A 20679-nucleotide genomic window follows, 5' to 3' on the forward strand; every position below is an offset into this window, starting at 1 on the left:
CTAAAATCCCTACTGCTGAATTAGCTGAATACAACAGCAGGTCCATGTATGACAAGAAGAAATTTTAGGTAGTAGAGCGCCCAGATCCTTACTAAACCGACTGGCTACATAGTCTTTTGGTCAAAATATTTCAAAAATTTCATATCTTGATCCAGGTACTAATGAAAGTAATCTGGCATACGAAGTGTTTAAGCACTTTGAGGAGTATTCATCTAACTTTTTGTTTAGGGAACCAGTGAGCTCTTGTTTTTTTAATGAAAAGGACACTATTCCTGTTTTTCATTACAGCTGCATTGAACAAAATTAGTATCCACACGGCGTCTGAAATTCAAATGCCTTTGTCTTGTCTTTCTTGTACCTAGTATACGGTTACAAAAGAAGTGTCACTAAGATTTAATTGGCAAGATTTTCGAAAAGAAACACAGATATGCTACAGTTGCCCTAACCACGCAGCTCTGTGCTGCTGCAAGTTGCGCAAACTGTGCCGTGATGAAGCCCTTAACTGCTGAAAAGGCCAGGGACTGAAACGGAGTATTGCACAACTCTTCACCACCCAGCGGTTTTGCTTCCAAATCTGGCTTTCGTAGCATCCCAAGGCGGGAGCCGCTCCTCGCTCCAGTGGAGCCAGCCGGTTCCCCCTCAAAAGCAGCCGGGGTTTCCTCGTTCGAGCCCCGAGTGCCCCTCCCTCCACCCAAGGTTCCCGTGGAAAGGAAGTCACGCGGGCGCGGGGCCCCGGAGTTCCCACTGTCCGGCCGGGGAGACCCAGTCTCCCAGGAGGCACTCCCGCACTCGCGTCCCGCCGGCCAGGTGGACCAAAGGTCCGCGGGCTCCGCGCCGCTCCCCTCCCCCGCTGCCCCATTGTCTGCCTCGCCCCGCCCCGGGGGACACGTGCGCCTGCAGCTTCCCGAGCGAGGAGAGCGCGGGGCGGCGGCGGCGTGGACACCGCCTGGAACGGCTACGCGGCCGCGGCGCCGGGGGCGGGGGCCGGGCGCGCACGGACCGGTGGGTACCCTCCGCGGAGCTGCGCTCGCGTTCCGCGCCCCCCGCCCTGTTCCCCGCCGGCCCGGGACGGGGCGGGGGGTGGGGCGAGCGGGAGCTCGGTGGGGGGGGCGTGCGCGTGGTGCCGCGGTGGGGGTGGGGTGGGGCGGGGTGGGGAGATGCCTGTCTCCTGACAAAGGAGAACGAGTGGGACACGCTGAGCCGGCCCGCCCCGCCTCGCTCGGAGGGGAGCGGGAGGGGGAGTGCCGGCAGGGGAAGGGGCGGGCCTTTCATTCACTCTCAGCCCCTCCGCCGCCGCCGGAGCGGAAGGGCGGGGTCTCGCGCCCTCCCGTGTGGTGAGGAGCGAGGGAGGTGGCGGGCGTGGGGGCGGAGCCCGCGGGCGCGCGTCCCGAGGCGTAAGCTACGTCGTCACGTCAGCGCGGGAGAGAGAAAGAGAGGAGCAGAGTCGGCAGGGACTGGGGGACAGGGCCGAGAGAGCGAGGGAGGGAGCGAGCGTGCGAGCGTGCAAGCGTGCAAGCGAGGAGGGGAAGGGCGGCCACTCGTGCCTGAGCGGCCGCGGACGACAGTGCGAGCGGTGGGGGAAAGGAGCAGGGAAGGGAAGAAGAAAGGCCTAGAGAAGAGGCGGACGGAGGCTGGTGGTGGTGGGAGAAGGAGAAGGAGGAGCTGGAGGCGGGCAGGGGCTGAAGGAGTGAGTGAGAGAAGCGGACGCGCGAGGGAGGGGAGGGAAGGGGGGGGTCACGCGGAGGCGCGCGCGCGCACTGGGAGCGCGCTCGGAGGCGAGTGGAACTGGATCGGGTTTGCTGCCAGCGGCGTGAGCTTCGGCCGCCATTTTACAACAGCTCCACTCGCGCCGGACCCAGGGAGCAGCGAGCACGCGTTGCCCGCAACCGGATCTCCTCGGACAGGATTCCTCCGCCGCAGCCCGACGGGGAGGTAACGACCGCTGGGACCCGGGTCTGGGAGGGGAGCTCCGTGACATTGTGGAGTGAGCTGGGGGAGGGTGGTGCGGGGAGAAACCGGCTTTTCTGGAAAATGGATTCCAAGGAAGAGGGGAGCACGTTGACTGGGGCTGCTTGGGAGTAGGCCGCGGCCCGCGCCGCCACTTCCTTCTCGCTTCCATGTGCTGCTGCCGTTCGGGCTTTGTCTGCGGCGCTCCAGGGAGGAGGCGCCCCCGTGGCCCGCGCAGACCACGAGCGGCGGCGGAGTTGGTGCTGTCGTGGCCGTCGCCGCGGCGCGGGAGTGGGCGGAGAGGAGCCCGTCCTGTCCCGCAGCCGCGCGGCGGGGTTGGGTGGTGCTCGGGGTCCGGCGAGCGTTGGGCAGTTCGCGGAACGCCCTCGCGCCGCCGGCTTGTCGGCCCCGGCCCAGGGGTAGCACCGCCGGCCCCCGCGCCGCAGTCGCTGCCGGGACCGGCGAGGGGTGGGGGGCTTGCACCGCGCGCCGCGGCGCACGTCTCGGCGGGGCGGGCGGCCGGCCGGGGGTCGCCGGCGCCCGGGGCAGAGAGAGCCATGTGTCACGGCCGAGACGGCGGCGCTGGGGGGCGGGGAGAGCCTGTGGCCTGGCGCCGCCGCGGCCTCGGTGTCGAGGGGCGAGGTTGTGCTGCTGTTGCTGCTTGCTGGGGGCTCCGGCCGCGGCTTGGGGTAGCTGTTGGGAGCCGGTGACAGTGGTCTTGGCCTGGGAGTCGGTGGGTTTTCGTGGAAGGAAGTTGTAGGACATTGGAAGGCGCAGAGCACGTGTTTCTGCTGGGCTCCCGGGGGCCGCAGCGGTGAGGCTGCCGCTCTGGGTGCGGAGTCGGGGGCGGGCTTTGGGGTGTGCGGGTGAAGGGTGGAGAAATTGGGTGGTGGGAAGGTAGCTTGTGTGAGCGCTTTGTTCTTCGCAGGCTGTTGTTACCGATCTTTAAGCGGCAGGCGGGAAAAGCGCGCACTTCGGGGGTTCACCTTTGAGAGGGAAAAGCCCAGCTTTGCTTGCTCCACATACACCTCGTTCGCCGTACGGGCACAGCTGCATGTGGCACGCTGGCTCGTCCTCGTGCTGGTTGGGCTCCATTTGTAATGTGGTTTTTCCTAGGGAGTGTTAGCAGGTGAGTCAGGGGTGGTGCTAAGGAAAAACGTAGTGGATCCGTCCTTCTGTGCCCCGCGCTCCAAATGTGGCTTGTCAGGCGACAGTGACTTTCAAGTAAGGCCTCTTTAAAGGGAGGTGCAGGCTGGCTGGTGTAGAAATTGGTAGAGAAAGTAAAGATTGGGGCTCTCATATTGTCCTCTACCCTTTCTGAAGATCCTAGTTTAATTTTGCTTATTGCGTTTGAACAGATCTCTGGAAACATGGCTACAGAACATGTTAATGGAAATGGTACTGAAGAGCCCATGGATACTACTTCTGCAGTTATCCATTCAGAAAATTTTCAGACATTGCTTGATGCTGGTTTACCACAGAAAGTTGCTGAAAAACTAGATGAAATTTACGTTGCAGGTAAGAACTAACACTTGCAAAATTATATCATGAAATTTTTCTATTGGATTTCTGGCTTTGAGCTAAAATAGCAACTTTTTGTGGTTTCCAATAAGTGTGGGACCTGGAGTTTTGCCTTGTTGTGCTAGTTGTGAAGTAGAGGTTAAGGTGTATAGAGGGAGGGAAGAGAAAGGGTTAGGAGGTAAAGGCTGGCTGGCCAGATGGATAAGTATATGATGGTAGCAACAGCTGCTAAATATTGGAAGCAGGCCATGTGACTTTTTGGGGGTATTTTTATAGTAGGATTCTTGTTAAATAATTTGGTAACTGTAGACTTGTAGTCTGTCTCCGTGTGGCTCTTGCTTTTTCTAGTGGTATTTGAAATTGAGTAGAGGTTCATTTGTCATGCTCGGTACTTCGTTGGTTGGTTTTAGAATTTGTGAGCCTATATATTTGCTGTAGAAATAGGGTTCAGAATTGTCTGATTTAGACACAGAAAAAGATTTTAAAAAAAGTGTTTGAGAGGCCTTATTTAGTTCAGAATGCTGTTCAGAATGGCTAAGGTATGTGTGTTTTTCATTATATAGATGATAAGGGGGCATGGAAGAATTCTTAGTTGGCACCTGTATTGGCAAACATGGTATTTGTTTTAAAAAAAAAAACGAACTTTCTAAAAAATATTAAAAGTTGACAATTAATTAAGTTTTTTTTTCTCCAGGGCTGGTTGCACATAGCGATTTAGATGAAAGAGCTATCGAAGCTTTAAAAGAATTCAATGAAGACGGCGCATTGGCAGTTCTTCAGCAGTTTAAAGACAGTGATCTCTCTCATGTTCAGGTAACGTTAATCTAGTGTCAGTGTAAAAAGAATAAACAGTAGTTTTGATAGTTCAAGTTTTATTTATTTAGGTACGTTTAAGATAATTATTGTTAAATATGATTGGAAAATTCGTTTGCAGAACAAAAGTGCCTTTTTATGTGGAGTCATGAAGACTTATAGGCAGAGAGAAAAACAGGGGACCAAAGTAGCAGATTCTAGCAAAGGACCAGATGAGGCAAAAATTAAGGTATGTCTTTAAAAACTTTCTTTTTTATTACTCCTTTCAGTTTTAAAGTTTTTTTTTTTTTTTCTATTTTCTAGCTTTGGTAAATATTCCTTGGGTGTGAAATGGGTGTGTGTGCTTTGTTTTTCGTGTTTTTTTGTTTGTTTTTTGTGGTTTTTTTGATGTAGCGAGTTAATGACCATGAGATAATTTGTTAATCTTTTGTAATTACTGTTTTTCCTGCCTTTAACAATTTGTTTCTAAAACAATTCCGAAGTTTTTCTTGTTAGCCAGCTACTGTTTCTTAAATCTGTGTTATTGGTATTCTAAATAAAAAATTTAAAGAAATACAGCCACCATATTTTTTTAGAAACCTGCAAGTCCAGATTAACTGACAGTGGAACCAAAATGGGAGGGGATCAGCTCACCCCATACTGGTGGAGTGTGTGCATTTAGCAGCTGACTGCTTTTCTTAGGATTCTCAAGCCCCCAAATTAAATGGGTTTAGTATTTTAACACTGCCTTCTTCTTCTTCCATTAGTATGGGTTTTTAAGGCCTATTTGTTCATTTCTAAAAGCAGCTTTTAAGGATAAAATTGATTACTGTGGAAATGTAAATGAGGAAACTGAGGCTGAGGGTAGGTTTCCTTTGCGCTCCCCCCACCCCCAAAGTCAGAAGAGTAAATGGCCTCAAAGTCAACTAGGTTTTGATCTTGGTGTTTTTTAGTTGTGTTGAGTTTTTAGTTCATAGAAAATATGACGGTGATCATACTAGTTTTAATCTGGTACTCAATATAGTGTGCCACTGCTCTTGAACCAAGGATTATGGTTTAAGAAAATCAATTAGGAACAACATAGGTGTCGGGTGTGTTATAATGCTGTGGGAAGAGAGAAGCTTGGAATATGGAGTTAGATGTTAAGGCTGTCTATAAATTTGAGCCTTTCACAGTTGTAGCTGTGAGTGAATTGTGTTTGAGCTATAAGTTTGGTTTTTCCAAAGAAATGGAATATAGTTGTTACTCATTGTAATTAATCAGTTGTAATTAAGTCTATACTGAGACAATTACTAAAATTTTATGAAAAATTGAAAATTTCGTTGGTGAGATTCAGTTCTATCTTTGGAAGGGAGTGGCTTAAAGCTTTAGTGTGACTTAAATTGTGGCAAGAAGGCAGACTTTTTTTCTTTTAACATCTTTATTGTAGTTTCTGCTGTATAACAAAATGAATCAGCTATATGCAAACGTTTATCCCCTTCCTTTTGCATCTCCCTCCCACCCTCCTAATCCCACCCCCCTAATCCCACCCCTCTAGGTGGTCACAAAGCACCGAGTTGATCTCCCTGTGCTATGTGTCTGCTTCCCACTAGCTATCTGTTTTACATTTGGTAGTGTATATATGTCCATGCCACTCTCTCACTTCGTCCCAGCTTACCCTTCCCCCTCCCCGTGTCCTCAAGTCCATTCTCTACATCGAAGACAGACATTTTTATAGGATATTTTTCAGAGGGAATAAGTTTTTCCTTTTTGTTTTTAGCGAGTGACATAAAAGGTATTATTTGGGTCACTTAAAGATTAAAGTGAAAGAAGCACAGGGATTACATATGGGAAAAAGGGAAGAAGAGCCATTTAATGGTTTAGTTTATGTGATAGTAATAGATTTGAGTTTATTTTTGTTACTAACCCAGTGTTGCACTGTTAAGCAAATATATTTGGAGATAATAGAAAAAGACTACTTAAAACATGTAGCACTTTCTGGGGTTTTTTGTTAAGACAGTTTAGGAATAAAGGAGTTGTTATCAATTACAGTATTTTTTCATAAATATTTAATGTTCTTTGAGTAGAAAATATTTAAAATCTGTCTAGGCATTTTCATTTTCAAAGACTAAAGTGACCCCCAAATCACTTAACAGCATTTTGATAAGTTTTGTCCTGTGCCTAGTGTTTCTTTTTATTTCAGAATTTATCATCTAATTATTGGGTTGCTTTTATTATTCAGAAAACCAGTTTTGTGCTTTGTGGGTGAGATGGTGGAAAAGGAATAATTCTTGTTTTTTCCTTAGGCTAACAGTGGACTGCTTCTTTCTAGTCTTTTTGCTTGTAATAAAAGATAAAGAGAAATTTTAATGCTCTGAGTAAATATGAGTTGTGTAAATTTTAACAGTTCACTTTTAGGGAGGTCATATATAGAGGTTATGTCACATTGTTGTAGCTTCATAAAGTTTTCAAAATCATTTTGGCTCTCATTTTTCTGAGTGATCCATGCTGTCCTGTGAAGCATGGTACTTGAATGTCAGATGAATAAGAGGTCATTTTTCCTGCAACTCCTAAGTTTCTGGACTTAATTGGAGGAGTGTAATTTCTATAAAGGTTGGTGAAACTCCCAGAATGGCGGTAGGTACCTAGAAGTGTGGGTTACAGGGAAATTTATTGGGTAAGAAAGCTAGATTTGGAGGAGAGAAGTTATCCAGCTCCTTCTTCAGGAGAGAATTATTTTCAGCCTAATTAGGTGCAGTCATTTTTTAGAAGGGCTGAATAGGTAGGTACACGTTGCCTTGAAAGTTGTTGACGGTTCAATATTTTGTGTTGTTCACTAAGCACTAGTCAGTAATTAATTGGAGACCAGAAAATGATTTGACCAGGATCCTGAAATTTTCATTATAAATTAGGGCATATTATAAATTACAAGCATACATTAAAAGGGGAATTCTGAAACAACAGAAATCTGTAAGCAGGGAATGTTGCAAAGATACATGTAAAGATTTGAACAAGATTGATTTTAAACTGCTCAATGTATGGGTGTGGTCTCATGAATGAAATGTATTAATGACATTTGAACTTTTTAAGGCGCTCTTGGAAAGAACAGGATACACACTCGATGTGACCACTGGACAGAGGAAGTATGGGGGACCGCCTCCAGATTCCGTTTATTCAGGTCAGCAGCCTTCTGTTGGCACTGAGGTAAAGAGACTAAAAACTTGTACCCTTTGTAGTAAATGTACAGGTGTCTGGTTCCCTAAAGAAACTCTCCATGGTTTTTACTTCATATTTAATTTACAGATATTTGTAGGGAAGATCCCAAGAGATCTGTTTGAGGATGAACTTGTTCCATTGTTTGAAAAAGCTGGACCTATATGGGATCTTCGTCTAATGATGGATCCACTAACTGGTCTCAATAGAGGTTATGCGTTTGTCACTTTTTGTACAAAAGAAGCAGCTCAGGAGGCTGTTAAACTGGTGAGTTTTTTTTCCTTTTCAGTTTTCACATTCTCTGTTTTCATTTAAAGCCAGGACTTTTCTTAATTGTGTTAACCAAAGGTTTTTGAAGTGCTGATTAGGCGCTGTCACATTTTTTATGTACACATCGTAGCAGTATTTTTTGTGCATATAGTTGAACTGACTCAGGATCTGTAAGGTAGTGTGGTGGAGTTGAAGTTACTGGTTCTTTGAATTTGGCTTAGTGATTTTTTTTTTTAAGGAATGTTAAAAGGTTTAAGAAAGTAACTGTAATAGATGGGGCTCTTAAAGGGCCATATCTGGCTGTCCCTTTTTCGAAAATGTTTCACAAAGACATTGTGATGATAACTTTTTAGTTAATGAAATAAAGGATTTTATGTTGAGTGGCAATGTCCGATTTAAAAGTACTAGATGTCAGGTGAGGACCTAGTTGTTTTCCCAATTTAAAGAATTTTAATGTTTCAAACTATGGCTTATATAATTCTTCAAATTAGTTTTATTAAATTCTGTGACAAGTAGTTTCTGTGTTTTGTAGTTGAAGATGTAAGTTAATTTCAATCCAAGAAATACATCAAAAAGTACAGCTGGGGAGGAACTTTTGTAAATGGTTCACTATAGCAGATGTTTGTTAGTTTTGCATGATCTGACTTACATGTTTTGTGGGTAATTCTAAGCAAATTTGAACTCCTTAGAGTGATTTCATCCTGCATTTTATTTTTCCTTCCCTCACTATCATATATGTCACATTTTAAGGCAAACCTTAAGGAGAAAAAGAAAACAAATATACTTACTTGGTTTTGCTTTTTGTATTGCTTGGATCTCTCCATTGGTGTGTGTAATTGAACATTGTAAAGGTTAACATTAGAAAAGTATGCTACTTGGGAAGAATAAAGAATTTAGGAGTTTAGATATTTCTTTTTAAATCATGGCTGATGTTCTTTTCTTTCAAAGAATGCTTTCTGTTTCAGAAGGGAGAGTATGTATAGCTCTAGGGGTCCATTCAGTGGTGACCTTTGAACTGTCACGTTTTTAGTTTAAACAGTTCAGGTAAAACTGAGGACTTTTTAGAGTTCTGGAAAGATACTTTAGGAGTCATCTAGTTGAATCTATAAAAGAATAGAACATTTTGCCAGGTAGTAATAAAGTAGCAGTAAGTTTTAATGTGGAAATACATAATGATTGAGAAGACAATGAGACTATCTTACTACAAAAAGCTAGTACAGAATTTAATGATGTCAGATCCAGTTTATTTACTAGGTATCACATAAAGCTTTAGTTTTGCTTAATAGGTGTGATTATTTAGTGTTACAAGTAATGATTTGTGTATTTATTAATATTTTTAAAAGGAATCATTAAACAAACATTTGTAGACTACTTAAGTTTTGCTGCCAAAATACACTTAATTATGGTAGGTCCTCACTAGAATTTATTTCTAGATGATGTTTAGAATCCTTATAGTAAAGAAGCATCATTAGAAGAAGATGTTATATAATCCAGTCCTAACGTCACTATTTTGAGTGCCAATAAGTACACATGAAATATGTCTCAGTTTGGGCAATTGCCTTGGCTTAACAGATCATGTAGTCCAAAGTTGCATTGCTGTAGGCTTAGAGTAGTCTTATTAATGTAGTTAAGTTTTTCAACTGTAACGCAGAAATTTCCAGGTAGCCAGACAGCCATTTTGATTGGTCTTTGAGCTAGCTCTTGTCCTAAATCTTTTAACACTTTTTTCTGGGTTTGTGATTTGAGTCCTTATCTGGGGGCATAATTATTTTTTACTGTCTGATGAATAGGAGGCTCTGTGCTTTAGTGTCTTTTAAAGGGTATTCTTAGCACTGGGATGAATTGGACGTATTGTCATTGCTTTTTTAAAAAGGATGCTTTACCATAGCTAGGACTATGGTGATAATAGAATTGGGAGATTTGCCTTAATGCAACAGTAGAAGAAAAGACTAGGCTTTTGAGGAAATGAAACATTCTCGAGAAATAAAAAACTGAAGTTGATTGGGATGTTTTTTTGCTACCTTGTTTTGATTCCTGGAAATGAGTACCCCTCCTAAACGTATTTTTTAAGGAAGCATATTTTGAAAACTGTTCCTTCTTGTATCATGTCACGAGTCTACTTGAATTACAGCTTTATCCAAGGTGAATTTTTATATAAGGTAGTTGAACTGTTGTTCTAGTTGCACATAATCAGATGCTGAGAAAATGCCTTTTTTACGTTATTTATAGATGAGACAAGATTGAAGCACCATCTCTTTTTGCTTTCCTGTACTTTGTGTCTTGAGAAATACCTTCTATTGAGTTGAGATAGTTTATATATTCAGCCTTATTTTTTGATGTTATTCAACAACGACCCCTGCCGCCCCCCCCAATAAAGACTGTAGATTTTAAGTTTGCATCTGAATTACTTGTAAAATGGGTTGATGTTAACAGCTGAAGAAGAGGCATGAAGTTAGAAGCAACTGCAAACTTCTTAATGACCCTATTTTCAGCTAACATCTGCCTTGTATTTGGGGGAATAAGAAAATTCATCCCTAAATGATGACAATGTAGCTAAGGAAGCAAGATTTAAATTTGTGAAAAGGTGAATAATAGCTACCACTTGTGCTTGTTGAGGCACAGGAGCTGTGCTAGGTGCTACATTATTACCTTTAAAGATCACTTCAACCCATTCTTCAAGGTAAGTGAAATATCTTCCTTTTGCAGTAGAATAAATAGTCTGGGTGGCTTGCCCAGAGCCGAATTGGTTTAGCTTGATACCAGGTTTGTTTAGCATGTGCTTATCGTTAATTAGACATAGCAATTTAAGCCAGCAGTATAAGTTATGTTGCCAGGTAGCCTGATTCTTCAAATTATGTAGTGGTTTTTAGGTAGTGTTAAAAGGAATTCAGAGTGTAAGTCGTCTCTACTGCCAAATTTATTTTTGGCATCTAACCAATTTGTACCATCTTCTGCTACCATCCTAGCCTAAGGTACCATTTGAAGAATCCTTCTAGCTAGTCTCACTGCTTTCCATTGCTCCTTTACAGTCTTACCTTTTAGCTGTGTAGATTAGATCACAACAGTCCCATGCTGAAAACTCTAATAATGGCTTCCAAACAAGATTCTATCTGATCAAGTTTTTGCTTACCTCTGTCTTCCTACTCTTCTTTATTACCCTTCCATCCACACTTTGCCTTTTTTCTCCTCTACAAAAGCTATGAGCATTTCCATCTCAAGGCTGCCTTCTGTTCTTTCTCCCACTTCTCCCGGTTAGCACAGCTGCTGTCTTATCAATCAGGTTTTCTTAGAAGGCCTTTCTAAGAAAGGCTTACCACCCAGTTGCCCCATGACAGTATACTGAACATGATAAAAAAAAAAAAGAATGCTTAGATGTACTTAAAATTATTTTTTGACTTTGAAAGATTATTTGCTTCTCTCTTCCCATCAGAAAATTTGCTATTTTTTCCTGTATCCCCAACATTTAGAACAGTGCCATTATAGAGTAGGTAGTAGATAAATAACCTGACTGGCTGACCAGGCAAGTGTGTATGTGTATTTGTGTGGTGTGCTGCTGGAATTGGAGCCCAGGGCCACTGGCTGTGCAGTGCCCATTATGGTTCCTATACAGTGGAAGTGTCCTACTGAAAATACCTTTGTTACAGAGACTGGAATACTGACCTCTATTTGCACATTAAGGGTTATGACTTTAAAAGCCACTGATGGTTTATTCACAGCGGTTGTATACACCAGTGTACAACCATTTTGATGAATGCAGCTGGCAAGACAGGTCGACAGAATATTTTAGTAGCAATTAGCAAGTATTTTAGTAGCAATTAGCAAGTGTTCAGTGTGTTTAACATGAAAACTTTTACTATGGGCGTACAAGGTAGTTTGATCCAGTTCTTGACTTTGATGTTTCTAGGACTTGAGAGGCTAACTACAATTAAAGTGGAAGCAGGTGGTTCACAGGGTAAAGGAGGGATGAAGGGATCGATTGCTTTTGGTTGAGGTTGTTAGAGAAGGCTTTGTGATAAAAAGGGGTGAGCAGGGCAATGAAGGAAATAGATGAATAGTTGAAGCACTGTTTTGTGGGAAGGGAGATAAAACTTGTGTAAAGTCAATGCTAGAAGGCAGTAGGCATGACTGCTGGGCTGAGTTGCATGGTGCTATTAAAGTTTTGATCCTTTGTATGGGTTGCATGATGTAAATAACGGTATAGGTTCTTTTTTTTTTTTTTAATCAGTGATATGAATGAGGGCATAGTTGAACTGTTGAAACGTTTGGTGACTTGAATCTACATGTAGCAGTTAATGCCATGGATGACAAAATAAGGATCTGAAAAGATTCTGATAGCCTGGCACAGTAGTTTACACCAGCAGGATGGAATTGAGTGGGGCTGAGAGTCAAGTCCTATACATGACTAATCCACAAGTAAGCTGTAGTGTGTCAGTGGTGTGGTGTGATTGCCAAATAAGCCAAGATAATCATGGACTACGTGTTATAGAGGCCTGGTGTTGAGAAGTGTCAGAACAGTCTCCAGCTTATTCTAGACTCCTCAGTCTCAATCCGCCTCTATAGTATTGTGTTATGGATGTCACTATTTGGTGACACTCTTGGAGGCAGTTCCCAATTTCAGAGAAGTAATGATTAGCCAAGCATAGAGGGGGATTGAGTCCTAAGCATTGTGTGCAGGTATATGAAGTGCTGTCATTTGGAGGAGGAAATAGATTTATTGTAGAATTTTTAGGGAAGTAGGTTTGGCTCAAGGTAAAGAAGACTTAAATGGATGGGCTTGGGAGGTGGCGGCTTTGCTGCTGTAAGGGTTAGGACTGAGCAACCACTTCTGGATCAGTTTTCTAAGTCTGAGATTGCTAAATTTCTGGGGATTTGGTAACTGATTGGCTATAAGGGAAGGAAAGAGTGAATTGATATTTTGAACGTAGATGATGGGAATGTTCCAGGCTGTACAACTCATTTTGGTGTTCCGAAATACTGAAACTGCATTGGTTAATGCTCAAAGTTCATCTTTATTTTATTTGGTTACCTCACTGTGCTACTGGATCTGAAAGCTAGATTTCTAAAACTTGTTAACTTCAGTGCCCACTTTTCTAGAGTTTGGAAAAGATTACGTTTTCTTTTTTATTTTGATACTATCATATCATCCTGATTACTAACCCTTGAGAGTAAGGGTTTATCAGCATTAAATTAGAATCTCTATTAAGGATCAGAACAGTTGTTTTGGTAATGTTTTTCTACCATCTAAGTCACTGTTACTCACCTGCTAACACCTGCTAGGATGCAAAGTTTATTTTTGAATTTAAGGTGATAGATTGGTCTTAAAAATGCTAGAGTGAGAAAAGTTAAACAACTCAAATACACTTATAAATGTGCATGCTTAATCTGTAGATGGGGCATTTCTTTAAGAAATGTTTATTTCTAGGCACTTTTGCTTTATTTGGACAGTATGCTGTGTGCAGAGGGTCACCTTTGCTCCTTTAATGACTTCTTTTCATTGGAGAGCCAGTTTACTCTCTATTGGTCAGCTATAATTGTTCCAGTTTTTTAAATTAAAAAAATGTGGATGAAAAGTTAGTTTTCTTTATAAATCCTACTAAATATTCACGTCTTCATATTGTTCAGAGACTACAGTCATTTAAATACCTTCTACCTACCCCGCCTTGATTAACCATAGTGAGGATAGGTTAGAAGGGAAGAAACTTTTCTTTTGTAGGTAATAATGGAAACAGTCATTACTATTTTGAGGCAGCATTGTTAAGTAAATAGCCTCTGCTCTTAGAATATTTGGAAAGAAATACAATAAAGGGAAAATGATCCCAAATTGTCATCTTCAAAATAACTCCTCTTTCTCCCTTTTCAAAACTGTATTTCCTTCCATTCTTTTTCTGATTTTAATTGTTTTTGTCAACTTCTGGAGTTACAGACTAAATGACCAAATTGAAAGCCATTGATTTGTCACTAAGGCTGGCTACTTGATCCTTAGATATAAAAATCTAGGGAATGTACATGTCTTAAAGCAGTTTATTGTGTTCTTAAGTTAACTTATTTGTGTAATAGGGTATTGTAGTCTACTTGTCCATAATCCCATGCAATGGTGGATTCAGCCATAGGTCTAATATCTGCCCGTAACTGCATATTTCTATTTTTAAGAGGTGTTTGGTCTAAATAGAATATAAATGGTACGAGAAAACGAAGTCCAGGGCAGGATTTCTTAACCTCAGCACTATTAATGTTTTAGACTAGATAACTTTTTATTATGCTGGACTATTTTGTGAATTGTAGGATGTTTAATAACATCTCTGGCCTCTACCTACCCACTAAATACCAACAGCAAAACCCACCTCTAGTTGACCAAAATGTGTGTGTGTCGGGGGGCAGCAAATCACTCCTGTTGAGAACTGCTGATCTGTGTTAACATAGAAGGGTGTTTTTGTTGACCTTTATAGGATTTAGGGATTGCAGAATATTTGGTTGAGCTCAGATCTACAGGTATGCAGAGGAGTTTGGATGGTGAAGTTTCAGGGAAAGCGTTATAGTCAGAGGTTTAGCAGTATGAAAACTGTTTGAGAACTGATGTAAATACCCGAGATTATAGTATTGTGGAGAAAAGGGAGAAGTGGTAGGGATTTTAGGACGGACTTAATGACATCCAAGGGTTTGAACTTCGTTTGGCTGATGGGGAGTCATTGTGGGATTTTTTTTCAATAGGCAAAGTTGTGATTTAAAAAAAAATGTCTCCAGCCTAAGTGTAAAGAATAGAGATAATCCTGGGATCATGATGACCAGAGACTCGGATAAGCGTGAATGGAGTCAGTGGGGTAAAAAGTACAAAACTGTTCTGAACTGGAGGAAGGATGTTTGAACTTCATGTTTAATTTTGAGTATCTGGAGATGGAGAAAAAGGGAGAAGGAGGAATCAGTTTTCTGACTTGTCTGTACTTTCTTCACTTATACCTGATATACTTGTTACACAAGAATGGGAATAACAGGGATAGGAACTCTTTGGGTTTTGCCTCTGCGGTATTGTTCCGTTTTATGGAATATGGTTACTTGAAGATGGTTTACTTTTTACTGTAGTTTTATAGTAGTTTGCCATAATCTACTTGTCTTTCTCCAACTTTATTGTAGGCTTGGTGAAAATGAAATGGGGGAAAAAGTTGGGTTGGATTCGGAATAACAAGGTTCTCCTTTTAGATTTAAGTATATGAAGCCAAAAATCCCTTATTGTAACTTTTTACAAGTGATTAGGGGAGATGGAAAAATAAGATTTAAGCGCTGATTAACAGAAAGGCAGAAAGCTTGCTGGCACTGGAATCCGTTTCCCTTGCATGAGAATGACTAGTCGGAAGGATGAATTTAAGTAGAAAATAAGGTATTGTGGAATCAGTAATTTGGAATTTAAGCTGCTTACAGACTAGATTCTTACCAAATTTGCTAAATTTCAAGGACTTGACAATTTTTTGCTTTAATTCATAAACTTGGTTAGTGTGTTTTGTCAGTACAATCTTCCTGTCTGAGATTATAATTTTTTAAAGGATAAAAATACTGGATAAACCTAAGTGTTGAAGTTTTAATTTGTTAAAAGATTTTGCTTTTGTGTATGGGATTTGCATATCTTTCTATAATGAGCACCTATAGTAGGATATTTTAAGTATTTTTAAAACATGGTGCACTTTTCCGCCTTTCAGTATAATAATCATGAAATTCGTTCTGGAAAACACATTGGTGTCTGCATCTCCGTTGCCAACAACAGGCTTTTTGTGGGCTCTATTCCTAAGAGTAAAACCAAGGAACAGATTCTTGAAGAATTTAGCAAAGTAACAGGTAAGTTGGGTTTACTTGGAAGAAGGTTCAACTTCTAATACTTAAGGTAATTGCATACTTCTGTGTGCCAAGCACTGTTTTAAGCACTGCATTTATTGATTCGTATTCTCACTATGGCCATATAAGATGAGTAACTCCATTTTTCAGATAAGGAAATAGGTTTGGGGAAATAACTTGCTGAATGTTATGTAGTTAGTAAGGAATATGGCTGGATTTGAACTTAGTCTGCAGAATCATTGTTGTGCTTCCCCTGTTTTGGAAGATTGTATTTCTTCGTGTGTTTTTATGCATTTTGAGGTGCTTAGTTGACATTCTTAGTAAAAATGTTTGATAAGTAATGACTTGATTTTCCAAATTAATAGGAATGGTAAGTACTCTTGCTATAAGCAGAGATTATACTTTGTCAATATGGTGCAATTTCTTTGAATTGTAAAGCATTTTTTGTAAGTTTCCAAGTGACAGGCTTTTGTCATTTAGAAACTAGAAAAAATAGTTTTGTCTGCCTAGAATATTTAGCAAATTATCAGCCTGTTACCAGTTTCCAGGAACATTTGAAATTCTTATACAGTACTAAGATAGTCTCTATTTCATTTGAAATAAACACTGATGTCTGAGGCCAGAAAAGTGCCATTAAAAAATTAGTTTTTACTTGCATGGGGTGAAAAATTTCTAACCATGTCTGATTTATACTTCTGGTTTTCCTAAAACAGCTTTGTAAAGATTTCATACCTCTCTGTCATCTAATTAATGGAAGCAGAGAAAAATTTCTAACCATGTCTGACTTATACTCCTGGTTTTCCTAAAACAGCTTTGTAAAGATTTCATATCTCTCTGTCATCTGATAAATGGAAGCAGAATAGTCCTCAGGTCTAAGTAAAAAGAATACATTTTCTTTTCATGGGGATTTTTGCATTAGGAACACTTGGAAAGTGTGGAGTTAGGTGAATTATCTGGACCAGTATTTTTGAGAGTCCCCGGTAAAGATAAGAGATTATTTTTCATTCTGATATTCAAGTATAATATTAGAAAAATAAATCTTTTGATCTTATTTTTGCTTATTTTATCTCATCTCTCTGGAATTGTTGCTTACTTTCAGAGGGTCTTACAGACGTCATTTTATACCACCAACCAGACGACAAGAAAAAAAACAGAGGCTTTTGCTTTCTTGAATATGAAGATCACAAAACAGCTGCCCAGGCAAGACGTAGGTTAATGAGTGGTAAAGTCAAGGTCTGGGGAAATGTTGGAACTGTTGAATGGGCTGATCCTATAGAAGATCCCGATCCTGAAGTTATGGCAAAGGTAATGACAGTTGAGTTAAACATTTTTTTGTGGTGTTGCTGGGAGCAGGGGTAGGCTTTAGAGAGCGGAGGGAAACTTGTGTGTGCTTTCTTAAACCGTATTTTTGAAAGTGAGAGGAGTGTTCTGTGTTGAAGGCCACACACCAGAAATAAATAGCAAGTGCATGGAGGGTGAGTATAGGAATTTATTCATGGACCCTCAGCCACAGTTGTGTAGCCATCATACTCTCAAGATAAAGTAGGTCTCCTACATACAGTGGAGATGATTCACTTTCATTTTTGTGTGGATTTGAAGAGCAGTTTCTTTGAGTTTTTGAGAGTGGCGCCATTAGATTACATGGTTTTTGTGTTAAAAGTCCCACTCCTAAAAATAGTGAACTGTACTGGCCTCAGCAGAGCTGCTGCAGTTAAAAGGTTTAGCTATTATTAGGTATCGTGCTTCAGCAGTCAGTTGAGACATCTATGAAAACAAACATCTCTTGAGTCAACACTTTACCAGTGCAGTTTGCAGTTAAGTTATTCTAACCTTTTATTAAAGAATCCTCCTTAATGACGATAGGCTAGGAAATACAACTAGTTTACTTAAATCAAGAGAGGAGTGTGAAGTGTCAGAACAGTGAATATTAAAGGGTAAATGTTCTTGAGGACAGAAGATACTTAGGATTCATTCTTTTTTCCTTTGACTTATTAAGCTCTCATTGGTTAGCCCTTTAGATTAAGAAATTCAGATGCTACTTCAGGTATTTTAGGAGGAAGTGATAATGTTTCTTAACCAAAAGGTTAAATTTGTAGTTGTACTTGAGGAGCTTTCAGGATTGAAGACTTTATCTTACCAGTGTTTTGAATATTGTCTCCTCTCTTTAGGGTTTCAAAAGCAGGTCCTAATTAGTTTTGACTCCCTGTGTTAAATAAGTTCAGCAGCTATTTCAGATGGCATGGTGTTCATGTTATTAGGAAATAACCACATCCATTTTAATTGTAAAATAATAACTAATGAAAAGTACTGTGCGTAGCATGCTTTGTTTTTCGAGCAGCAAGTACAGCAGTTTCCCATACACACACCTGCCCACGTAGCTGTGCAGCCTCCTGCACGATCAGTGTCCTCACCAAAGTGGTACATTTGTCATAATCAGTGAATCTAAATTGACACATTATTATAACTCCTTGTGTATGTTAGGATTCCCTTTTGGTGTTCTGCATTCTATGGGTTTGACAAATGTATGTTGTATCCACCATTGTAGTATCATACAGAATATTTTCATTGACTTAGGAATCCTCTGTGATTGCCTTTCATCCCTCGTCCCCTCATCCCTGGCAACCATTGCTCTTTTTACTGTCTCCATAGTTTTGTCTTTTCCCAAATGTCACATAGTTGGAATCCTATAGTATGTAGCCATTTAAGACAGCTTCTTTTACATTTAAGGTTCCTCTGTGTCTTTTCATGGCTTGATGGCTCATTTCTTGTTTAGTGTTAAGTAATATTCCATTGTCTGGATGTATTATAGTTTATCCAGTCACCAACTGAAGGACAACTTGGTTGCTTCCAAGTTTTGGCAATTATGAATTAAGGTGCTGTAAGCATCCATATACAGGGTTTTGTGTGGACGCGTCTTCACGTCTTTTGGGTAAATACCAAGGAGTGTGACTGGTGAATCATATGGTACGAAAGTATGTTTAGTTTTGTAAGAAGCTGCCAAATTATACCGTTTTGCATTCTAATGCAGTGAATATGTTGTTCAGTATTCTCAACAGCATTCGATGGTGTTAGTGTCTTAGATTTTGGCCGGTCACTGTAACAGGCTTGTAATGGTATCTCACTGTTTTAATTTGTGATTCCCTAATGACATATGATAATTGAGCATCTCTTCCTATGCTTATTCACCATCTGTATATCTTTAGTGAGAATGTTCAGATTTTTTGCCCATTAGATCCAGCAGCATGCTCCTTGGTATTTACCCAAATGAGTTGAAATTTTAGTCTATATTTTATATTTCTGGTACTCTTCTAATGGGTTGTGACTAAAGTTAAGTCTGCAGGGTTGGGGTGGTGGCATCTTGGAAACTGAATCCTTTGGAAATACATAGGAAGTTTCTGTTTCTTTCTTAAATTTCAGGTAAAAGTGCTGTTTGTACGCAACCTGGCCAATACTGTAACAGAAGAGATTTTAGAAAAGGCATTTAGTCAGTTTGGGAAACTGGAACGAGTGAAGAAATTAAAAGATTATGCTTTCATTCATTTTGATGAGCGAGATGGTGCTGTCAAGGTAAATAACTGGGGGAATTATCATAGGCATCTAACTTAGACTAATGATTTTTAGTCATCCTAAAATCAGAACGTTTTAGAAAATTGAAGGAAACTCAGAGGTCATGTAATTACTCAAGCTAATAACCTTTATTGGCCTTAGCAAATCGCATAACTTACTAAACTAAGTCAAAAAGATTATTAGTTGAAGAGCTGGATCTTTAAATGAAATCAAGAATCCTATTTTATCTTATCCTTCTAGTGTTAATAGTAAATGATTTTTTAACTTTAAATGAATCATAGTTGTGAAAGGTCTCTTGTATTGATCAGTACCTACTTTTTTAAGGCTATGGAAGAAATGAATGGCAAAGACTTGGAGGGAGAAAATATTGAAATTGTTTTTGCTAAGCCACCAGATCAGAAAAGGAAAGAAAGAAAAGCTCAGAGGCAAGCCGCAAAGAATCAAATGTAAGTGAAAGTTGTACAAATTTTAATATTGATTAACTGGTGAATAACAGGTGAACAAATCTGTAACATGCCTTTACCTTTTAAAGAAGACTTGAAGTTTAACTTGAAAGCTTTGAGTCAAAGAAAAATGCTGAGAATCTCCAAAAATGTTTATTGAGTTCTTGCTATTGACCATACTTGTGAAACTAATTGTAATTCTAAACAACTGGACCTTTGCATAATAAACGAAAAATCAATCTAGGTTATTTTCTACTGTATTTTACAGAATGTGCTCCTGAATACGTGTTTTAAATATTAGCTGCCCCAAAGTCTTGACAGTATGTTTGGTTAAAGGGTGGAGAGTTTTTTCTCTGAGGCAGGAAATATAAAATCTCCAATTATAATAGACTCTGCTTCCTTTGTGTCAGAAAAAAGACTTCTTTACCAATACATAGTGCCCATTACTGCCATCCCAAAGGCTTCATATACTATGCATGGGTTTTGAAAAATGAAGTAAGAGTATAGTTAATGAAATAAGCAAATAACATAGTATTGAGGTACGAAAACAAGTGTGTAAATGCATTGTATAACTTGGCTCTTTTAAGGCTATCTGCTCATTAAGACAGTGAAGGAAACTTAGCTGTGTAAGAATGAAGTTTGCAATTTAAAAAAATTTGGTAATTGATTTCTAAGGAGGAAGAGAGGGGTAATTGCTGTTTGATGGCAAGAACAATAATCACTAAACTAATATCTCAGGTCAGTTTTCTGTCTGTTGCCGTATGTAGGGAAAGCTTCTATTATTTCATAATCAGGGAAGCATTCACGTTCTAGTTTCTGTAATTAGCTGTGCAGTTAGGCAAGTTGGCAAGTTCTGAGCCTCAGTTTCTTTAATTTTAAAAGGGAAACAGATTAAATTATGTAAGATGTCTTGTACAATGATTACTATCCAAGTAATCTATCTGTACTTGTTCTAGGACTAAAGAAACATGTGCTTTTTTTTTTTTTTTTTTTTTGGACCATTCTGCGAGGCTTGCAGGATCTTTTTTTTTTTTTTTTTTTTTTTAATTATAAATTTATTTATTTATTTTATTTTTGACTGCGTTGGGTCTTGTTGCTGCGCGCAGGCTTTCTCTGGTTGTGGCGA

At 40.3% G+C, this 20679-nt stretch overlaps 1 protein-coding gene across 11 annotated transcripts in view; it reads left to right on the forward strand.

Moving 5' to 3' along the window:
• Positions 1-788: 788 nt before the first annotated feature.
• SYNCRIP (synaptotagmin binding cytoplasmic RNA interacting protein) overlaps positions 789-20679 on the forward strand; it is a 26078-nt gene continuing 6187 nt past the window's right edge. For 3 of the 11 annotated variants that reach the window (XM_082473955.1, XM_082473958.1, XM_082473959.1), the window contains exons 1-9: positions 1707-1932; positions 3306-3465; positions 4163-4281; positions 4403-4510; positions 7330-7719; positions 15411-15546; positions 16643-16848; positions 18961-19110; positions 19435-19556. In XM_082473955.1, the coding sequence (XP_082330081.1) occupies positions 3318-3465; positions 4163-4281; positions 4403-4510; positions 7330-7719; positions 15411-15546; positions 16643-16848; positions 18961-19110; positions 19435-19556 (1379 nt within the window). In that variant the 5' untranslated portion in view covers positions 1707-1932; positions 3306-3317. Of the gene's footprint in view, positions 1003-1702; positions 1933-3305; positions 3466-4162; positions 4282-4402; positions 4511-7329; positions 7720-15410; positions 15547-16642; positions 16849-18960; positions 19111-19434; positions 19557-20679 lie in introns of those variants that run through there. The other 8 variants (XM_082473961.1, XM_082473956.1, XM_082473951.1 and 5 more) reach the window with 7 other exon arrangements.

The sequence above is a fragment of the Balaenoptera physalus genome (genome assembly GCF_965194825.1).
Source record: "Balaenoptera physalus genome assembly, chromosome: 9".
Taxonomy (NCBI): Eukaryota; Metazoa; Chordata; class Mammalia; order Artiodactyla; family Balaenopteridae; genus Balaenoptera; species Balaenoptera physalus.